Genomic DNA, 23,855 nt, shown 5'->3' with positions numbered 1-23,855 from the left:
ACTGCACTCATACACACTGCACTCATACACACACTGCACTCATACACACACTGCACTCACACTGCACACATACAATGCACTCATACACACACACACTGCACTCATACACACACACACTGCACTCATACACACACTGCACTCATACACACTGCACTCATACGCACACACTGCATTCATACGCACACACTGCATTCATTATATACACACACTGTAAATAAATATTCAATCAATCCATTCGGGGGAACAACATACTCAAAAATCATACGAATTGGAGCAGGGGTTCAAAAGTTAGTACAAATGTGCATTTGACCTTCTGGAAGCATGGTTTTTCCAGCTCAAACTAGTTCCCCAGAATCCTCTATCCTGGAGACAATGGAGAAGCTGATTTAATTATATCCAGGGACAAACACAGCCTCCATTAAGCACATGTTACCAGCAACCACCAAAAGACATAAAAATACATAACTCCTGTTATACTAAACAGAACCCCCACATTCAGATTCCAGATGGCTTGGATCTGAGCGCTCAACATATCCAAACAGCGCTCAGATGCCACAAACACAGTTCAAACGCCATGGGGTTTAAGTTTCGTATGGGCTGATGAGAGGGCCTATAATCCTGGGCAGCCCAATAACCCACAGTATGCCCAAATACCGTGCATAAAGGGCCAAATCGCCCAGGGACCGTAGTCACAGGGTAAGAGGCGGGCAAGCAGCCCCCTCCAAAACACAGTGGCGAAGTGGCTTTCGCTACATATCTTCCCATTCAGGGGTAGACTAACCAGGTACCTGACCTTCTGCCGGTCAGTACCTAGATTAGTCGGGCAGCCCACCCATAAAACAAAATTAGCAGAGTAGCCCACCCATAAAACAAAATTAGCAGAGTAGCCCACCCACAAAACAAATTTAGCAGTGTAGCCCCCCCACAATAAAGAATTCACAGAATGGCCCACCCACGGTACATAGTTCACAGAGGGTCTAACCCACAAAACAAATTTAGCAGTGTAGCCCCCCCACAATAAAGAATTCACAGAATAGCCCCCCCACAATAAGTCATACTGGCCTGTAGGTCCCAAGTTGTGGGGTGAAACTGTGGCACCCTCGGCCTTGCTGGGCAAATGGCTGTGAGTACTTGGGGGCCAGATGCCCGATGTGCTCTGCTCCGGGGTCAGAGCTGGGGTAGTCTCAGGGTAAGGAAAAAAGGAAGGACAGAGGCCAGCGGCGCTCTGCCCAGTTGCCAGCTCTTCCGCTGGGGCAGCCTGTAGAAAGTCAGGCTCAGGGGAAGGAAACAAGGGAGGACAGAGGCCAGCTGCGCTCTGCCCAGTTGCCAGCTCTTCTGCTGGGGGGTCAGGGAACAAAGGAGTTGACTGGGGAGGAGAAATATCACTTACCTCCCCCTGGTACTCCGGCTGCTGCTGGGGGGGGAGGTCGATGCTCTCCACTTTCTGTAACTCCAGCTCTAGTTGGGGATCTGGGCCGATCTAGGTGGATAGATCTCGGTCCCATCTCCACCTGCCTGCAGGGGGTCCTCCCAGGACCAGTCTATGAGGTCCTCTACCTCGGGTACCTCTGGTTGCTGTTGGGGAGGGAGGCCGGTTGTCTCTTCCTCCAATAACACATTCTGCCGCTGGGGAGTGAGACCGACTGTCTCCCCTCCCTGTAAAACATACTGCCGCTGGGGATCTGGGCCGGGTGCCCAGCATCCCTGTAGGGCCGGTAGAGAGACCTCGGTCCCATCTCCACCGGCCACCTCGATTTCTTCCTCGTCCCACTCTACCTGTGGCTGGAGTTTCTCCCAATGTGCCCACTGGCCTTCCCTCAACGCCCTGTGTTGTAGGTTCCGGGTCACCATGTCCCACACGAACTGCACGTATTTCTCCTCTGGATTGGGTCCGTAAAACTTCAGGTGCAACCCTACCATCGTGCCAAACTCTAGTACGGAGTAGCTATACGCCATGCTTGCTGTAGCCACTGCTGGTTCCATTATGTTGCTGAAGATAGGGATGCTGCACAACTCCACACGTTACTGGTGTCTCTGAGCTGCTTCTCCTCGCACTAGGATGCCATCCCACCGCTTGCCACCAATGTAACGGATCCACTGGCACCCCGACTGGGTACCTCCGTTGAAAGATGCTCCTAGCACTTCCAGAGGACTCCAAGCACTCCACCAGACACCATAAGCACCGCAGGCTGCAGCTATCTCCCTTCAGAACGAAGCAGGAACAAGCTCTTACAAGAGCTCAGTGATTATAGCAAGGGAATATGCCTAGCATAGCAATCCCTTGTAGCAGATTCCCCCAATAAGAGACAGGACTCAAGTTGAGGGTAAAAATAGAACAAATGTGCATTTGACTTTCTGGAAGCATGGTTTTTCCAGCTCAAACTAGTTCCCCAGAATCCTCTATCCTGGAATCCTCTATCCTGGAGACAATGGAGAAGCTGATTTAATTATATCCAGGGACAAACACAGCCTCCATTAAGCACATGTTACCAGCAACCACCAAAGGACATATGTGGCGAAACCAACTTCGCCACTGTGAACTGGAGAAGCCTGGTTGCCCGCCTGTTGCCTTTGGACTATGGACCAGACTTTATGGGAATGTGATACCCCAGATAGCTATACCATGGAGCCTATTCATATAATGAAAGACTATGGGGAAGACTTTAGCTCCATGGCAATTGTACTGTGTGTATAGGATCTGCGCGCTATTCAGTAGTTTTGTGCGCTCAGATCCCAGCTATCTGGGGATATGTGAAATGTCTGTGTGTTATGTGTAAAAGGTGAATTTATGTATTTTAAAGTGTTTTGCTGTCTTTGTATCCCCATGTGCTCAATGGAGTCTGTCTCTGTGCTGGGAGGTAATTGAATTACTTCTCCAGCACAGAGAAGGAAGCTGGAAAGCTAGGGGTTTAAAAAGACACTTTACTAACTTTTGAACCCCTGGTCTGATCCATGCCATTTTTTAATATGTTGTTCCCCCGAATGGATTGAGGATATGTATTTTCATGTGAATGTGATGTATGGTTTTAAAGTTATGAAAGTTGTGTAAAAGTATATTTTGAACTGTATGCATAATGGGATTATGTGTCACACTAAGGGGAGGGGATGTGTGGGATGTAACATCTATGTCATTGGTTCTTTTATGCCTCCCCCTGGGTGTGGCCTGTATGTGTGAGTTGGAAATAAAAGCTAGGCTGGATGAGCCAGTCCAGAGTTCCTGCTTAACCCTGAAGCTGAAGTGTTGTCTCTTTCTTGGGGGAAGGGGACTGTATGCCGATTGCCAGGAGTGTAAGCTGTTCGTATGGCTTTTCCTGTTCAGCTGCTTCCCGGGTTCATGTGTCTGCTGTTCGAGAGTTGGTGAATCCGTGCAGTTTGGGAGTTCGGGGAATTGGTGCTTATAGTAGCTGCTGGTCTATCTAAAGGGGATTATCGCCTAAACTGGGTTTTATCCCCTTTTGAGCGAAACGGTCCGTTACAACATAAAAATACATAACTCCTGTTATACTAAACAGAACCCCCACATTCAACCCATCCCCAGATGGCTTGGATCTGAGCGCTCAACATATCCAAACAGCGCTCAGATGCCACAAACACAGTTCAAACGCCATGGGGTTTAAGTTTCGTATGGGCTGATGAGAGGGCCTATAATCCTGGGGCAGCCCAATAACCCACAGTATGCCCAAATACCGTGCATAAAGGGCCAAATCGCCCAGGGACCGTAGTCACAGGGTAAGAGGCGGGCAAGCAGCCCCCTCCAAAACACAGTGGCGAAGTGGCTTTCGCTACATATCTTCCCATTTGGGGGTAGACTAACCAGGTACCTGACCTTCTGCCGGTCAGTACCTAGATTAGTCGGGCAGCCCACCGATAAAACAAAATTAGCAGAGTAGCCCACCCACAATAAAGAATTCACAGAATGGCCCACCCACGATACATAGTTCACAGAGGGTCTAACCCACAAAACAAATTTAGCAGTGTAGCCCCCCCACAATAAAGAATTCACAGAATAGCCCCCCCACAACAAGTCATACTGGCCTGTAGGTCTCAAGTTGTGGGGTGAAACTGTGGCACCCTCGGCCTTGCTGGGCAAATGGCTGTGAGTACTTGGGGGCCAGATGCCCGATGTGCTCTGCTCCGGGGTCAGAGCTGGGGTAGTCTCAGGGTAAAGAAAAAAGGAAGGACAGAGGCCAGCGGCGCTCTGCCCAGTTGCCAGCTCTTCCGCTGGGGCAGCCTGTAGAAAGTCAGGCTCAGGGGAAGGAAACAAGGGAGGACAGAGGCCAGCTGCGCTCTGCCCAGTTGCCAGCTCTTCTGCTGGGGGGGTCAGGGAACAAAGGAGTTGACTGGGGAGGAGAAATATCACTTACCTCCCCCTGGTACTCCGGCTGCTGCTGGGGGGGGAGGTCGATGCTCTCCACTTTCTGTAACTCCAGCTCTAGTTGGGGATCTGGGCCGGTTGCCCAGCATCCCTGTAGGGCCGGTGGAGAGATCTCGGTCCCATCTCCACCTGCCTGCAGGGGGTCCTCCCAGGACCAGTCTATGAGGTCCTCTACCTCGGGTACCTCTGGTTGCTGTTGGGGAGGGAGGCCGGTTGTCTCTTCCTCCAATAACACATTCTGCCGCTGGGGAGTGAGACCGACTGTCTCCCCTCCCTGTAAAACATACTGCCGCTGGGGATCTGGGCCGTGTGCCCAGCATCCCTGTAGGGCCGGTAGAGAGGTACCTGTGGCTGGAGTTTCTCCCAACGTGCCCACTGGCCTTCCCTCAACGCCCTGTGTTGTAGGTTCCGGGTCACCATTTCCACACGAACCGCACGTATTTCTCCTCTGGATTGGGTCCGTAAAACTTCAGGTGCAACCCTACCATCGTGCCAAACTCTAGTACGGAGTAGCTATACGCCATGCTTGCTGTAGCCACTGCTGGTTCCATTATGTTGCTGAAGATAGGGATGCTGCACAACTCCACACGTTACCGGTGTCTCTGAGCTGCTTCTCCTCGCACTAGGACGCCATCCCACCGCTTGCCACCAATGTAACGGATCCACTGGCACCCCGACTGGGTACCTCCGTTGAAAGATGCTCCGAGCGCTTCCAGAGGACTCCAAGCACTCCACCAGACACCATAAGCACCGCAGGCTGCAGCTATCTCCCTTCAGAACGAAGCAGGAACAAGCTCTTACAAGAGCTCAGTGATTATAGCAAGGGAATATGCCTAGCATAGCAATCCCTTGTAGCAGATTCCCCCAATCCTGGAGACAATAGAGAAGCTGATTTAATTATATCCAGGGACAAACACAGCCTCCATTAAGCACATGTTACCAGCAACCACCAAAAGACATAAAATTACATAACTCCTGTTATACTAAACAGAACCCCCACATTCAACCCATCCCCAGATGGCTTGGATCTGAGCGCTCAACATATCCAAACAGCGCTCAGATGCCACAAACACAGTTCAAATGCCATGGGGTTTAAGTTTCGTATGCCTATAATCCTGGGGCAGCCCAATAACCCACAGTATGCCCAAATACCGTGCATAAAGGGCCAAATCGCCCAGGGACCGTAGTCACAGGGTAAGAGGCGGGCAAGCAGCCCCCTCTAAAACACAGTGGCGAAGTGGCTTTCGCTACAGGGGGGACCTACTGTCCTCCCGCCCGCCCCCACCCGTGAGCGGTGGGTGGGGGCCATAAAAATAATGAGGGGGGGGACCTACTGTATGATGTTGTAGCAATCAGGTAGTGTAAGGGTTACACCCGCTTCACAGTGACAGACCAAACTCCCCGTTTAACGCACCGCAAACAACCGCAAACAGTCCATTTGCACAATCGCAAACTCCCCATTTGCACAAGGTTGGATACCAAGTTAGCCATGTCCCGTTCCTTGTCCTCACTGATGTCATTGAAGGTATCTTCCTCCACCCAGCCACGTACAACACCAAGGGTCCCCAAAAGGTGAAAAGAAGCCCAATGGGACGCCTGCTGTGTTTGGTCTTCCACCTCCTCAAAGCCACCTTCCTCCTCTGACTCCTCTTCTTCAGACTCCTCTCTCTGCGTTGCCTCTCTCTGCGTTATTATAAGGTGTGTTAAGTAGTACTATTCTTATCAGTTTAATCCCTGTTACGAGTAGAGGACTATTTCCTTGTTTCGCCAAACCCTTTCAAAGATGGAAAAAGCGGTATGAGTGGAAGAAACGAGGAAATGTGGTCAGGTGGTGGTGCCAGCCCCAACGAGGGCTTGTACCCAGGTATGCTAATAAACTGAAAAAATAAAAAATCTCGCAAGAAGGAGATCTAAAACTGGCATAGGAAAAGGTTAGACAACTATAATAAAGTGATACCTACAAATCCTAGTGAGCATAGGTGTATAATAGAGGGAGAAAGGGAAAGCAGAGTAATGCTTCCTAATACCGTGGTTAGTACCCTTTTGTTAAAGTAAATTGAGTCTTTATTGTATCATTTATAAATAACAAAGGGATACTATACTCATTCCCCTATAGTGGCTAATTGTGTAATAATGGTAATACTATTACCTATTATATAATATTGCCAGGGGCAAGGAAATTCCCTCTAAATAGATGGGTATAGGCAGAGAGTATGGAGACCGGAGTGATGCTGTCATAAAAAGTGTCAATAAGGTGATATAAAGTTAAATGTATCACAGACACACAGCCACCATTTCTCTTAGCTAGTTTCCAGAAATGCTGGATAGGTAGAAGGGCTCTAGAGACTCAGAGAGGTCTAAGAAGAATCCTCTAAACTAGCCCTAATCTCCTTAAACACCTTCAAGGGTGTTCTAAGCTAAAGCTCAATCTAAACGTTTAGATGACTGCCTGATTTCCCATCACAGATGCTAGCTAGGAATAACACTGTGCAAGACAAATAGTGGGTCTAAGTGCCCATAGTGCAGTAAAGTGTCCCTAGTGAAGTGAAAAAGACAATAACGAGCTGGCGCCCAAGAGAATAACGAGCTGGCGCCCTATCAGGGGACGTGTATATGGCATCGATTTTAGGAACCGGGAGATGGAAAAAGATGCTTGGTCGGTCCTCCTACTTCAAATTTGGGGCACTGCGCGTGCAATCTAATGTGCCACCAGATAGGAGTGGTGTGTTAAGTAGTACTATTCCTATCAGTTTAATCCCTGTTATGTGCCTTTTTTTGGTTTGGTTTGTGAAGCCACAGTGCAGCACCAGAGGCCCAAAAAATTAGGCATGTACACATGCCTGAAAAATTAGGTATTGTTGCAGCCGCTTCTGTAGCAGCGGGCAGAAAAATTTATGTTTGTTTCCCAGGCAGAAAGTGCCCTAAAACATTGCAGCTTGAACCCTAGTTGGTGGCGGATAAGTCACGCAAGTCAACCGGCATTCAGAGCTAAAATACAGCAGCGTGTGGACCATTTTTAGCCCAAGGCAGCTCATCTCATCAGGCCTTTTTTAGTCGAATGTATCGCCCACTGTCAGTCCCTTCGGGATCCATCCCTCATTCATCTTAATAAAGGTGAGGTAATCTAGACTTTTTTGACCTAGGCGACTTCTCTTCTCAGTGACAATACCTCCTGCTGCACTGAAGGTCCTTTCTGACAGGACACTTGAAGCGGGGCAGGCCAGAAGTTCTATTGCAAATTGGGATAGCTCAGGCCACAGGTCAAGCCTGCACACCCAGTAGTGAAGGGGTTCATCGCTCCTCAGAGTGTCGATATCTGCAGTTAAGGTGAGGTAGTCTGCTACCTGTCGGTCGAGTCGTTCTCTGAGGGTGGATCCCGAAGGGCTGTGGCGATGCGTAGGACTTAAAAAGCTCCGCATGTCCTCCATCAACAACACGTGTGTAAAGTGTCCTGTCCTTGCCGGCGTGGTCGTGGGAGGAGGAGGATTACTTTCACCTCTTCCCCTGTTAGATTCCCGTTGTGCTGTGACATCACCCTTATACACTGTGTAAAGCATACTTTTTAATTTATTTTGCAAATGCTGCATCCTTTCCGACTTGTTGTAATTTGGTAACATTTCAGCCACTTTCTGCTTATACCGGGGGTCTAGTAGCGTGGACACCCAGTACAGGTCGTTCTCCTTCAGCCTTTATATACAAGGGTCCCTCAACAGGCACGTAGCATGAAAGACCCCATTTGCACAAGGTTTGATGCCGAGCTACTCATTTCCCGTTCCTCCTCCTCAGTGATCTCAATGAAGGTATGTTCTTCCCCCAAGCCACGTACAACACCACGGGTACCAGATAGGTGACAACGAGCACCCTGGGATGCCTGTTGTGGTTGGTCTTCCTCCTCCTCCTCAAAGCCACTTTCCTCCTCTGACTCCTCTTCCTCACAATCCTCTTCCAGCGTTGCCGCAGGTCCAGCAAGCAATGCTGATAAGGCTGTTTCTGGTGGTGATGGTGACCACAACTCTTCCTCTTCCTCTTCATGCTGATCTACGCCCTGACCCAGCACTCTTCGCAGGGCACGCTCCAGGAAGAAAACAAATGGTATGATGTCGCTGATGGTGCCTTCGGTGTGACTGACTAGGTTTGTCACCTCCTCAAAAGGATGCATGAGCCTACAGGCATTGCGCATGAGCGTCCAGTAACGTGGCAAAAAAATTCCCAGCTCCCCAGAGGCTGTCCTAGCACCCCGGTCATACAAATATTAATTAACGGCTTTTTCTTGTTGGAGCAGGCGGTCGAACATTAGGAGTCTTGAATTCCAACGTGTCGGGCTGTCGCAAATCAAGCGCCTCACTGGCATGTTGTTTGGCCGCTGGATATCTGCAAAGTGCACCATGGCCGTGTTGGAATGCCTAAAATGGCCACACACCTTCCTGGCCTGCTTAAGGACGTCCTTTAAGCCTGGGTAATTATGCACAAAACGTTGCACGATCAGATTCCACACATGTGCCATGCACGCACATGTGTCAACTTGCCCAACTTCAATGCCGCCAACAAATTTGTTCCGTTGTCACAAACCACTTTGGATGTATGGATTTAAAGTTATAGCACATGTATAAAAACTGTAGTTTTCCTGGCTGTATAATTATGTTAACTGGTTATCTGAGGGGAGGGGATGTGTGGGTTGTACCATGTATCTGACTGGTGTTTTTATGCCTCCCCCTGGGTGTGGCCTGTATGTGTACAATTGTAATAAAAGCCAGGCTGGATGTGCCAGTACAGAGTTCCTGCTTAACCCTCAAAGTGGAGTGTCGTCTCATTATTGGGGGGAGGATTCGTGGTATGCTGTTCCAGTTTGACTGCTAGGAGTGTAAACCTATCGTATGGTTTTTCCTATTCGGCTGTATACAGCATTCATATGCTAGAGAGGATTCCCATGCTTCTCAGAGTCGGTGGTTGTGGTGCCTGCTGCAGTGCTTGAAGTCCTCAGGAGCGCTAGGAGCATCCTTCAACGGAGGTACCCAGTCGGGGTGCCAGGCGATCCGTTACAGGTTTCTCCCTAATTATCTCCGGGATAGAAAAGAATGATTTATGGGTAAAATGGGAAGGGCTTGTATTGAAGCCACTGCGATTGGCTACTGTATAATATATTTTACAGTCTTCCACAAGGTCCCCTAGGCGAGTGTCCACCTTGTGGAGACCCGCATAAATACCGGGCAGGTAGCCCCCATTAAACACATTCCTGTTTGACCTTCAAGACGGAGCTTTGTCTCGTTTGTGGAGGGATTTACTATTGGGACAGCGTTTTCGTTTATTTCTAGCTGTGGAAGGATTTCGGATGGATTGCTGATCGGGAGTTGCCGCATTCGTATGCTCCGTTCGGGAGTTTTACGATCGGTTGGACTAAAATTGCATTTCTGGAGAAAGGGGATTATCTACTAAACGGCGGCTCCGTTCCCCTGGCGGTGAGTGTCGTAACAATTGGTTGCAGCGGTGGGATTCATCCTGAAGGCCAGCTACACACCCCAGATTGGAAATGCAGTATGAAGAATTAAGGCGTGCTACCCTTAAAGATATTTTGGAGCGCAGAGGACAATCAGCAAGTAATCTCAAGAAAAGGGAGATTATTTCTATATTGTTGGAGATGGATGCAGCACAGGGAATGGAAAGAGCTAATGTGCCTGGCCTGCTGGATTTAACACCCAAGGAGATATCGTTTAACTGGGCAGTCCAGATAAGGCTGGCACACTTTGGCCCCAACCCTGCAGCGGATATTGTGGTGCAAGTACAAGCCGCAGTGACAGCACAACAGGCGCTCCAGAGGAGAGGAGCTGCAGCAGCAGAGGTACCCTATAATAATAATAATAATGGAAGGAAAAAGGTACCATTTGCTGCTTTTAGAAATTTTGTGGAGACTGAAGGAGAGATAGACGGGTTCCTGGCTGACTTTGAAAGACAGTGTGCTTTACACCAGGTGCCCGCAGAAGAATGGGTTACTATCCTCTCTGGGAAATTATCCGGCCGGGCCAGTGAAGCTTTTCGAGCCATCCCAGAGGAGGAAATCACTAGTTACCGGGCAGTAAAAGATGCCCTTTTGGCCCGATACGCTGTTACCCCTGAGGCGTACCGGAGGCGATTCCGGGACACTAACAAGCAGGCTGGTGATTCCTATGTGGAGTGGGCATGCAGGGTACACCGCATGGCAGCCCACTGGATGGCAGGGTGCCAAGCGGTAACTGGGGAAGAGGTGCTGCAAGTATTCCTGCTAGAACACTGCTTTGACCGGTTACCTGCAGGAGTCCGAGAGTGGGTCAGGGACCGCAAACCCGCTACCTTGCCTGAAGCTGCTCGTCTGGCCGACGAATACACAGATGCACGCAAGCTAGACCAGACAGCAGCCAAGGACCCTACCCGAGTAGAATACAAACCGGCAGCACCTCCAACCACTAATGTATATCACCCCCCAGCACAACGTACCCCCACTATGCCGCCAGGAACCAACTATGGGCAGCCAGCCCGGTTCAACGCTCGGGATTACTCACAACAGATCCGGTGCTATGGATGCAAGCAACTGGGGCACAAAAGACCAGAGTGCCCATTGAACAATGCCAGCCAAGCACAGTTCTGGAGAAGACCAGCCGGCGGAGCCCAGCAGCCACCTCAGCCTTCTGCTCACTGCTTTGAGCAGGAGGAGTTTTGGGGTATCCTACATGAGGCAGACCCAGTGCAAGCAGCTCAGCAGGACAACCGCCAACAGCACAGACAGACCGTTAAGCTGAATGGTAAAGTGGTCACTGGTCTGAGAGACACCGGAGCTACTATGACCCTGCTCCAAAAGAACCTTGTTTCCGAACACCAACATACTGGAAATACTGTGGCAGTGAGGGTAGCAGGAGGCGCCTTGTTCCGTCTGCCTGTTGCCCGGGTTCATTTGGACTGGGGAGTGGGATCCGGACATGTGAATGTGGGGGTTATGAAGGATTTGCCTGCTGACGTTTTGCTGGGAAATGATTTGGCCCCTTTGGTTTCTGCATATGCTCCCATGGGGCCTGCCGAGGCCAACCCAGTGACTACCCGTGCTCAGACCCGTGCTGCTGGAACCAGCCCACCTGCTGCGGAGACCCAGGTAAGAACTGATTCCCCGACTGACACCCCAGGGCAGACTTTGGTTAGCTGGGATTCCACAGAGGAGTTTGGGAGGGAAACCCAGACAGATCCATCCCTCCAGAAATATAGAGACAGAGCAGATACTGGAGAGGAAGGAACAGATGGGGAGCGGTAAGAGTGGGTGGGGGACAGGTTATACCGGATCCCTAAGCCGTCCCAGAAGAGTGTTGCCCCTCCGCCGAATCGACAGCTGGTGGTGCCCGCAAAATACCGGCAGGAGATTCTGCGGATAGGGCATGATGTTCCGCTAGCCGGACATCTAGGGTCCCGCCGCACAGCCGGCGGGGGGACCCTAGAAAGCGGGGGGACCACCCAAGAGCTAGGCTTATGTCGATGCCTATTATTGGGGAGCCCTTTGCCCGCATAGCTGTTGATATTGTGGGTCCACTGGCCAGGGCTAGTCCATCCGGTAAGAAATACATTCTCACCGTGGTGGACTATGCCACTCGCTATCCAGAGGCAGTAGCGCTGTCTAACATAGAGGCAGAGACAGTTGCTGATGCCCTGGTTAGGATTTTTACCAGGGTCGGGTTCCCTAAAGAGATCCTCTCTGACCAGGGAACCCAATTTACCGCTGTGCTCACCCAGCAGCTGTGGAGGGTATGCGGCATTAAACCGATACTTAGTTCCCCATACCATCCACAGACTAACGGTCTCTGCAAGCGATTTAATGGCACCCTCAAACAGATGCTGAGGACCTTTTCTGACACTTGCAGAGACTGGGAGCGATTCCTGCCTCATCTGTTATTTTCCTACAGAGAGGTGCCCCAGGAATCTACTGGGTTCTCCCCATTTGAGTTGCTTTATGGGAGAAGGGTCCGCGGACCCCTAGATCTCATTAGAGGCCACTGGGAGGGGGAGACAGAGCAGGAAGGGACCCCCATAGTACCGTATGTTCTGGAACTCCGGGACCGCATGGAGAAACTGTCTCTGATGGTAAGAGAGAACCTCCAGGTGGCCCAGGGGAGACAGAGGGAATGGTACGATCGGGGTGCCTGGCAGCGAGTCTTCCAGGTTGGGCAGAAGGTGCTAGTGCTCAAACCTGTGAAGGCGAACAAGATGCAGGCATCTTGGCAGGGCCCGTATAAGGTGTTAGCTCAGGTGTGTGATACTACCTACCTTATAGCCAGCTGTTCAGATGACAGGATCCAGCGATCCTTTCATGTGAACATGCTAAAGGAGTATCAGGAACGACCTGAGAATGTAGCTGCAGTATGTGCCCAAGCTGCAGACGATACAGAAAGTTTACCCTTACCCGACTTGTTAGCAAGAGATTCCCAGACTGACCTGACTAGCCTCGTACAGCTAGGGGACATGTTAAGCGCCCCAGAGAAAGGACAGGCAAGACAGCTTCTGTGGGAGAAGCAGGCGATATTCTCCCAAGAGCCCGGCTACACTACCCTAGCTGTACATAAGGTAGAGACTCCTGGACAGAACACCAGAGAAGTGTCATCTAGGCATGGCTGAAGTGCAATACCTGGGTCACAGATTGGGGTGTGGGAGCCAGAGACCAGAGCCAGCTAAGATAGAGGCAGTAGCTAACTGGCCCACACCTATCACTAAGACCCAAGTATTAGCCTTCCTAGGGACAGCAGGGTACTACAGACGCTTTGTCCCTGACTACAGCTCTATTGCTAAGCCCCTGACTGACCTGAATAAGAAAAACCTCCCTAAGCAGGTCCTGTGGTCTCCAGCTTGTGAAGCTGCGTTTCGAGCACTTAAGCAGGCTCTCGTGAATGCCCCTGTCCTGGCTGCCCCAGTTCCTAACAAACGTTTTCTCGTCGATACAGATGCTTCCATGTATGGACTGGGGGCTGTGCTGAGCCAGGTCGGGGAAGATGGAGGAGAGCACCCTGTCGCATATCTCAGTAGAAAGCTGTTACCCCGAGAAGTGAGTTATGCGGCAGTGGAGAAAGAATGCTTAGCCCTGGTCTGGGCATTGAAAAAGTTAAGCCCTTATTTGTATGGACAGGAATTTTGTGACGGACCACAATCCTCTTGTCTGGCTTAACCGGGTCTCAGGAGACAATGGTAGACTGCTGCGGTGGAGTTTAGCCCTACAACCATATACCGTATATACTCGAGTATAAGCCGAGTTTTTCAGCACATTTTTTGTGCTGAAAAAACGGAACTCGGCTTATACTCGAGTCTATAGTCTGTATTATGGCAATTTGCATTGCCATAATACAGACTGAGGGAGAGGGGGCTGGCAGAGATCTTACTTACCCGTCCTGCAGCTCCTGTCAGCTCCCTTCCCTAAGTAAGATCTCTGCCAGCCCCCTACCCCCCCACTGAACTACCAATGCTGGACCACCAGGGAAGGAGCCCCCCTCCCTGCCATGTATCAAGCAGGGAGGGGGGACGAAAATAAAAAATAATAATAAGAAATACTAATGAAAATAATATAAATAATAAAAAATAATAATAAATAAAATAATAAAATTGCCCACCCCCCCCACCACTGCAACACACACACACATACACTGCACTTGTACATACACACACTGCACACTGCACTCATACACACACACACACTGCACTCATACACACACACACACTGCACTCATACACACACACACACTGCACTCATACACACACACACACACACACACTGCACTCATACACACACACACACTGCACACACTGCACACACTGCACTTACACACACACGCTGCACACACACACACGCTGCACACACACACACGCTGCACACACACACATGCTGCACACACACACACGCTGCACACACACATACGCTGCACACACACACACACGCTGCACTCATACATACGCTGCACTCATACACACGCTGCACTCATACACACGCTGCACTCATACACACACACTGCATTCATTATACACACACTGCATTCATTATACACACACTGTAAATAAATATTCAATTAATATATTTTTTTTAGGATCTAATTTTATTTAGAAATGTACCAGTAGCTGCTGCATTTCCCACCCTAGTCTTATACTCGAGTCCCAGTTTTTTGGGGTAAAATTAGGGGCCTCGGCTTATATTCGGGTCGGCTTATACTCGAGTATATACGGTAACTTCACCATCAGCTACCGACCCGGTAAGCAGAACGGGAATGCAGATGGGTTATCGCGGCAAACCGATGTTCTTGCTACCTCCTAGTCCGGTCATCCCCATGTTGACCCGCTAAAGGGCCAAGCCGGGTCTGCCGGAGTGTCCCACAAGGGGGGAGCCGTGTGACGAACCCATCTGTATAGACTTATATTGCTGGTTCGTCTGTTTGCCTTGATTTCATGGATTTCCTGTCCGTATGCCCTTGTTCGTCTGTTTTCCCCAGTACCGATTGAAACTACCGAACAAACGGCCACCCAGGAGAGGAGTGTGCTGCTTGTTAACACCTTGACCACAATTAGAACGTTGCGGTTAACCGCAGACACCTCTCCATTCCATTCGTATGGGTGGTCGTCGTTCGTATGCCGACCACGAGGCGGCGGCCATTTTGGACACAAGGAGAATCAGCGGTGATCGGTACAAAACCTATGGAACTAAAAACGGACACTTTATCTGCCGAACACCGCTGGAGGCTGCCGCCCACCTTCTATTTCCTTGAGGCGTACGAACACTGGTCAGTTCGGGAGTTTCTATAATTCGTATGGACTTTACCCAGGTAGCCGTCCCATGGAGTCATTCGTATACCGAAGAACTGGTGAGAGCGTTTTCGTTTATTTCTAGCTGTGGAAGGATTTCGGATGGATTGCTGATCGGGAGTTGCCGCATTCGTATGCTCCGTTCGGGAGTTTTACGATCGGTTGGACTAAAATTGCATTTCTGGAGAATGGGGATTATCTACTAAACGGCAGCTCCGTTCCCCTGGCGGTGAGTGTTGAAACACCTGTTATCTACATCCTCTGGCAATAATGGTTGCGCATCACTAATTTCTTCAAACGGATGTGTAAATAACTCCTCTGACAGATAAAGTGAAGCGGCTGTGGTGCTAGTGTTGGTGGTGGCAGCAGGCAGTGAGTGGTATCTTGAGAGGTGCCCGAAGCTAAGTTGGAGGAGGATGGTGCGTCAAGGTTCCGAGCGGAAGCTGTAGAATATTGGGTGTCCTGTGATAGCCAGTCAACTATGTCCTCAGAACTTTTCAAGTTCAGGGTACGTGGCCTCTGAAAACTGGGCATTATTCTAGGGCAAAAGGGAATCACAGCACCACGACCACGACGGCCCCTGTGGGGTGGCCTGCCTCTGCCTGTCATTTTTTTTTTGCATTAGTGATACTATGCGTGCAAGCTACTGTGGAGACCAGATATGAGTGGCACTGTGCAGTGGCAGAGGTTGGCAGAGTACACGCTATAGGCCTGACACACCCGCTTGAAGACAACTAACTGCTATTCAATCTATAACAGTGAAAACAAATTTTGTTTTTAAATGCACGCTATTGTGACACCAGATATGAGTGGCAATGTGCACTGGCAGAGGTTGGCAGAGTAGACGCTGTAGGCCTGACACACCCGCTTGAAGACAACTAACTGCTATTCAATCTATAACAGTGAAAAAAGTTTTTTGTTTTTTAAATGCAATCTATTGCGACACCAGATAAGAGTGGCACTGTGCACTGGCAGAGGTTGGCAGAGTACACGCTGTAGGCCTGACACACACTTATGAAGGACACTGACTGCTATTATATTACAGTCAAAAACTTTTTTTGTTTTCAAATGCAAGCTATTGTGACACCAGATATGAGTGACACTGTGCACTGGCATCGGTTGGCAGAGTACACGCTGTAGGCCTGACACACACTTATGAAGGACACTGACTGCTATTATATTACAGTCAAAACCTTTTTTTGTTTTTAAATGCAAGCTATTGTAACACCAGATATGAGTGGCACTGTGCACTGGCAGAGGTTGGCAGAGTACACGCTGTAGGCCTGACACCCGCTTGCAGACAACTAACTGCTATTCAATCTATAACAGTGAAAAAAGTTTTTTGGTTTTTAAATGCAATCTATTCCATCACCAGATAAGAGTGGCACTGTGCACTGGCAGAGGTTGGCAGAGTACACGCTGTAGGCCTGACACACACTTATGAAGGACACTGACTGCTATTATATTAGAGTCAAAAACTTTTTTTGTTTTTAAATGCAAGCTATTGTGACACCAGATATGAGTGGCACTGTGCACTGGCAGAGTTTGGCAGAGTACACGCTGTAGGCCTGACACCCGCTTGCAGACAACTAACTGCTATTCAATCTATAACAGTGAAAAAGTTTTGGGGTTTTTAAATGCAATCTATTGCGACACCAGATAAGAGTGGCACTGTGCACTGGCAGAGGTTGGCAAAGTACACGCTGTAGGCCTGACACACACTTATGAAGGACACTGACTGCTATTATATTGCAGTCAAAAACTTTTTTTGTTTTTAAATGCAAGCTATTGTGACACCAGATATGAGTAGCACTGTGCACTGGCAGAGGTTGGCAGAGTACACGCTGTAGGCCTGACACCCGCTTGAAGGACACTGACTGCTATTATATTACAGTCAAAAACATTTTTTTGTTTTTAAATGCAAGCTATTGTGACACCAGATATGATTGGTACTGTGCACTGGCAGAGGATGGCAGAGTACATGCTGTAGGCCTGACACACACTTATGAAGGACACTGACTGCTATTATATTACAGTCAAAAACCTTTTTTTGTTTTTAAATGCAAGCTCTTGTGACACCAGATATGAGTGGCACTGTGCACTGGCAGAGGTTGGCAGAGTACACGCTGTAGGCCTGACACCCGCTTGAAGGACACTGACTGCTATTAGATTACAGTCAAAAACTTTTTTTGTTTTTAAATGCACGCTATTGTGACACCAGATATGAGTGGCACTGTGCACTGGCAGAGGTTGGCAGAGTAGACGCTGTAGACCTGACACACCCGCTTGAAGACAACTAACTGCTATTCAATCTGTAACAGTGAATTTTTTTTTTATTTTTAAATGCACGCTATTGTGACACCAGATATGAGTGGCACTGTGCACTGACAGAGGTTGGCAGAGTACACACTGTTGGCCTGACACACAGACGCTTGCAGACTACTAACTGCTATTCAATCTATTACAGTGGAAAAAAAAATTGTTTTTAAATGCACGCTATTGTGACACCAGATATGAGGGGCACTGTGCACTGGCAGAGGTTGGCAGAGTATACGCTGTAGGCCTGACACACAGACACTTGCAGACTACTAACTGCTATTCAATCTATTACAGTGAAAAAAAAAAATTGTTTTTAAATGCAAGCTATTGTGACACCAGATATGAGTGGTGGCACTGGGTAAGTGGGCACAGTATCCACTGTGAGCCTGACACAGAAGCTGGCAGGCAGGCAACTGCTATTAGATTACACAGGAAAAAAAAGCAGACTCATGTTCTAACCCTAAAAAGGGCTTTTTGGGGTGCTGTCCTTACAGCAGAGATCAGATGAGTCCTTCAGGACTGTGGTGGACACTGAATACACTAGCCTAGCTATCCATTTCCCTATCAAATCAGCAGCAGCTACACTTTCCTTCCTCTCACTAAGAATGCAGCTTCAGAATTAATCTAAAATGGATGCTGTACAGGAGGTTGGAGGGTCTGGAAGGGAGGGTCTGCTGCTGATTGGCTGGAATGTGTCTGCTGACTGTGAGGCACAGGGTCAAAGTTTACTCAATGATGATGAATAGGGGGCGGATCGAACCACGCATATGTTCGCCCGCCGTGGCGAACGCGAACACGCTATGTTCGCCAGGAACTATTCGCCAGCGAACCGTTCGGTACATCACTACCTAAGAGTGAGAGGATTTCTAAATGAGTCTTTATTGAGAAAGGAAGGGGATAATAATAATTTGTTATATAAAATTTTTGACAAAAATTAAACTAAATCAATATGTTCCATTGCTATGGACTTAATAAGACAAATGTATTTAAACATTCAGCCTTCAGCTAAAAAGCAATGGGAAAAAGATCTTAATGTCAAAATATCTGACAAGATATGGTGTTCCCCTATGAAATTACTTAGAAAACATATACATTGTCTAAATTTAAATGAAACTTTTTTTAAAGTTTTGCACAGATGGTACCTAGTTCCAACAAGGATGACCAAAATATCTCCATCTAATTCCCCCCTGTGTTGGAGATGTTTAACTCAGGAGGGAAATATGTTGCATATCTGGTGCGGTTGTTCAAGGATATGTCCTTTATGGGAATCAATTTATCTTTTTTTGTCACGTTTAAATATTAATGTTAAAAAATGTCCAGAAGCAGGTCTACTCCATATTAATTGGGGCAAACTTCCAAGGGATCAATTAATATTGACTATTCACTCCTTTATAGCGGGAAAAATACTAATTGCAAAAAATTGGAAACAAATAACAACGCCAGATATGAAACAGTTTATAGCACTGTTTATAGAAACAGTTTTCAGCTTGAAACGGAGAGAGGAGTTGCATACTCAAATAATAACTGTAAATATATATATATCATTTGGATAAATGGCTAAAAAAAAGATTAAATATATAGCCTAATAAACATGTATTCTCTTTGGATTACTAAATAACACAAGTTTCTCTCAAACTTTCTTCCTTTTTTCTATATACCAAGATACCAACCAATAACCAATGAATGTTTGTTATATATGTTAAGCAAGTTTAGTAAGTCATGTTATGTGTCAAATAAATGCTCTTTTATATCAATGTTAATTAAAGTAATTTCATGTATATATGAATGTAAAATTATTTCAATAAAGAGAAATTAGATATAAAAACAGAGGTTCTCTTATTTCCACATGTAGTTCCTTAAGTACTCGTGGATGAATACCATCAGGCCCTGGAGCTTTCTTAACTTTCTTTAGTTGCTGCAGCACCTTGTCTTGAGTCATCCAATTACAATTTTTCTGCAAGTTTTTTGCAGCAATCATTTGCATATCTATTGCCATAGGTTCTTCCTTAATTTATAATGTTGAGAAATATTTATTTAACTTTTCTCCCTCTTCCTGGTCTTCATTAAATAACTCCCCCATCCCAGTTTGTAGTGTACCTACACTTTAATTTTTTTTTATTTATTTTTTTTAGAATTGATGTACTTAAAAAATGCTTTGGGGTTGGTTTTGCATTCTTTGGCTATCACTTTCTCATTTTGTAGTTTAGCAAGTCTAATTGCCTTTTTGCACGCATTATTGGCTTCCTTATATCTTTTATAGGATGCCTCTGATTTGTCGGATTTAAATGCTTTGAATGCCCTTTTCTTATTTTTAATTTCTTGATTCACTTTCCCACTAAGCCGCAATGGTTTCAATTTGTTTCTTTTATATTTATTATTACTAAATGGCTCATACTAAGAATAGTACCTTTCTAATATTTGTTTGAATATATTGCATTTATCCTCAGTGTTTATGCCAGTCAATATATTGTAAAGCTGCCATTAACTTGTTGAACTTGTATTTGTTTTTGCTTCTGGGGTTAATTATCTGTTTAATTTATTGGACAATGAAGCACCCTTCAAGAAATGGATCCCCAAGTATATTACTCAGTAAATACATTTAGAATATTATATGTGCCACAGCACACAACATTGCATTTTATTATGAAATCTAAAATAAAAGACTCTGGATTTGTTGTTTATTTTACAAGCTGAGCTCATTATTATTGTTGATTTTTAGCATTTTTTTATTTAAATATATTGTTTGGTTTAACATAATAATTAGATTAGATTGGAAATAGCAGGTAATAGAATATAATAGGGGTATCAAAGTACATGCCTGCCTGCCATTTCATGGCCCTTAATTACGTTCATGTACCCTGCCCAGTTTGAAAGATAATTCTGACCTCCTGCATATTTCTCCATAATTTTAGTTAGCCTGTTCCTTATTAGGGCTGCAATTAACCCTGCATTTAATGTGTTTGAAATGGCTGCTGGTGTTTTTTCATGCTTTATAAAGGTAGATCCCAGATGTTTTAAAACTACTACAGGTTCCATGATGCTTTGTCATTCTAAAGACATTCTAAATGCATGCAAAGCATCATGGGAGTTGTAGTTCTACATCATCTAGGGATCTACCTTTTGTGCACCACTGCTCTATATGCTCCAGGTAATCTCATTAAAGTTCTGGCATTCTGCAGTCATGTACCAGAACTTTGATGGTGAGGCTGGCCCATGCACACAGCACCAAGAACAGGGCCACCTTACAGGTACTCAGCGGAAGTTAGGAGTACACATTGTATGTGTGTCAATGCGTAGCTGTGTGTATATATGTCGGTGTGTGTTTGAGAGTGCATAGCTTTTTGTTTGATTCTGGAAACATGGATCTGTGTGTGCATCTGGGAGCACGATTTGTGGCTGTCACCAGAGAAGACGTCTTGGCTATTGATCCTTGGTTAAGATGACATTGCGACTGCTGTTTTATCTATTCAGACTTTTAAGATAAATTCCATTCAAATTAGATGAACCACATTCATCATTTCTGTTTTTTCTGTGCAGGAAGATGTTATCCAGAGAGAGGGCCACATGCGGTGGGGAGAAGGCTTCGTAATCGTCTATGATATTACCGACAGACAGAGTTTTGAGGAAGTATTACCTTTTAAGAATTTATTGGACGAGATAAAAAAGCCAAAGAATGTAACCTTGATTTTAGTTGGAAATAAAGCCGACCTAGATCATTCAAGACAGGTCAGCACTGAAGAGGGAGAAAAACTAGCCACCGAACTGGCGTGTGCCTTTTATGAGTGTTCAGCCTGTACCGGGGAAGGCAACATCACAGAGGCATTTTACGAGCTATGTCGAGAAGTAAGACGTCGGAAAATGATTCAAGGGAAAACAAGAAGAAGGAGCTCAACAACCCATGTCAAGCAAGCAATTAACAAAATGTTAACTAAAATCAGCAGCTAATGCTCCTACAAGAAAATCAGAACTAACCGTTAGCGTACGAGAAACAATGAATTAATTCAAATGGTTGTTTTGAAACACAAGTTACATGCTTTTGTGTAGTATTAGTGAATATAACTTCTATTTTTAACGCTTTTGAATATTCAATGTCTTGTAATTCATGATGAATATTCTCACGTATTCCCCTGGCAGAGCCCTTGTTTGGCTGAACGAATGTATATACTAAAGATTGAATATAACATGACAAATCTCACCCATAGGGAAAACAAATAAAAATAAAATAAAAGGGACATGGAATTGGACAATCACAGTAAACTAGAGAAGCCATCTACTTAGTCTTGTTAACGGATTTGCAGTCTGATCAGTGTAAAACACGTTATCTCCCAGTTAGAAAGCACTGCCAAATATGTCTGTACTATATAAATAATTGTAATTAAAACAGAAACAGATTTCTTATTTTAGCACTAATTAGAAAACAAATTATAAAACCTGTGGAAGAAAAATTACTGAGCATGGAATAATTACTCAAATGATGATTCAGAACTACTTGTTCCTTTCAAAAGTGGGAAATGCTGTATAGACCATAGTTCACCTTCCTTACATCATGCTTTAATGAAACACTTCAAGATTCATATCCACCACAGCCCACTGTTGTGGTTATGGTGCAATGAGGCTCCTGGTATAATTGGTTTGACCTGGATTTCACCATTTAATTGCAGACTCTACAATTCTCTTTCCCAGATAATCTGTTTAACTCAATTTCACTTTAAATACATAAATTAGGGTTTGTCCAGCTAGGGAAGATTAGAACAGTACGGCATATTTCAAAACTGTATTGTATATTATTAGTACAATATAAGTGCCAATTGGCCACTCACACTTTGGAGCCAAATATAGAGCCTTCAGATAATAGTTGATATGTTTCGTCCCAGATCTTGGTCTCATTCAATGAGAGAAATGACAAAGTGCAACAAGATAAGGTAACAATAAAACTAAAGTGCACAATGACAATTTATTTACTTACATAGAAGTAAGCAGTAGCAGGTAAAACATATCACCAGAGAATCACAGGAAAAGTCCTACGCGTTTCATCCCAGTTAGGGACTTCCTCAGTGACTTCCTCAGTTGGAACAAAATACAAAGTGCATATAAATCCCCCTTCCTTTCCCAGTCCTTATATACATCCCCCAATGAGTTCAAACTTCCTTCCTATAGGTTCCTCTGTCTTTTCTAGCTGATAGCGATCTCTTTGCCGATTACTTCCTGGTTGCACCCTTGTTGACGTCATTACATTCCATGCGTGTGTTCCATTGCCACCAACTTTATTTTCAAAGTTCTGTAACGTCATCACGCTTTGTACAACCCTTTTTTATATATAATTTATTTAAATAATGATTCACACATACTATATATGAGGGATAATGTATGCATATGTGACATTTTGTCCGCACATCCTCCATGTGTTCCTTTGTATTGGAACAAATAATTGTTAGCATAAGAATAGAATCATGTTCATTTGTATATGAAGTATACTCCTTTTACAGAATACAAAAAATGGTTCAGCGTTAATCAACAGAAAAAGGCAGCAACCCTAAAAGAAGAATCCCTCTAAACCCTTTAGAGAATATACAGAAATAAAAAGATAAAAAACAGCCGAGGCAGCCAGACGTGCTCTGTAGGAGCTCCTGCTTCTGGCCCGACAAAATCGAGTTTTACGCCCGGGCTACCCAGCGACCAAGCTACAATATACACACATCTTGTTAAGAGGTCCTCGGTGCACCGGAGGATACCCGCTGTGAGCCTGTCCGACCCCGGTCTGTTCTGGCAGCGGCACGCGGCCTACACAAGCCTGAGCTGGGGGAGACGGCCGCTCTCCTAGCTCCTCGGATGAACGGAACGGACTCGGGAATAAAACTATCCTCCCCCCCCCCCCTCTGGACCGGTGGGGGTTATCCCGGTATCCACTGGTTGAAGCCTATACCGACCCTAAGCTAAATCCGCCCCAAGACTCCTGATCGCGGCTGACTACTCTAAGATGGCGGCAATACCTCTGTCCCGCCAACCAAGCCTGAAACAGCCGATGGAGCCACAAGGAGGGGCCGCCGAACAGGTGCTGGAGCGCTTGGAAGCAATCTTTGCAAACTTCTGGGCCAAGTTGGAGGCCCGTATCACAGCAACGCCACGCCGACCTCCTGAGGGAGAGCAGCCTAAAGAGCTACCCCGTAAGCCTGCGGAAAGCCCAGCAACTACTGGGGGTCACCCTGCTACACATAGCAACATGAAGAACCATCCCCCCCGCATGACCAAAGGGAAAAGGCACAAGGAATCACAGCGGCGAGCACCACTTTCCCAAAAAGCCCAGCAGCGTGGACATTTTTACTCACCTCGACCGCAGAGCTCCAGACTCACCCGTCGGGGGCAGCGCAACCCT

The 23,855-nt window shown here is 46.6% G+C and overlaps 1 protein-coding gene across 3 annotated transcripts in view; it reads left to right on the top strand.

The window, feature by feature from the left end:
• Nucleotides 1-22,383, top strand: part of RERG (RAS like estrogen regulated growth inhibitor) — a 147,420-nt gene extending 125,037 nt beyond the window's left edge. For all 3 annotated transcript variants that reach the window (XM_063446610.1, XM_063446609.1, XM_063446611.1), the window contains one exon: nucleotides 21,020-22,383. In XM_063446610.1, the coding sequence (XP_063302680.1) occupies nucleotides 21,020-21,427 (408 nt within the window). In that variant the 3' untranslated portion in view covers nucleotides 21,428-22,383. The remainder of the gene's footprint in view (nucleotides 1-21,019) is intronic.
• Nucleotides 22,384-23,855: the final 1,472 nt, after the last annotated feature.

This window comes from Pelobates fuscus, chromosome 3 (assembly GCF_036172605.1).
Source record: "Pelobates fuscus isolate aPelFus1 chromosome 3, aPelFus1.pri, whole genome shotgun sequence".
Classification (NCBI taxonomy): Eukaryota; Metazoa; Chordata; class Amphibia; order Anura; family Pelobatidae; genus Pelobates; species Pelobates fuscus.
Note: the sequence above shows the minus strand (reverse complement) of the source record. Positions and strands in the feature narration are given on the sequence as shown.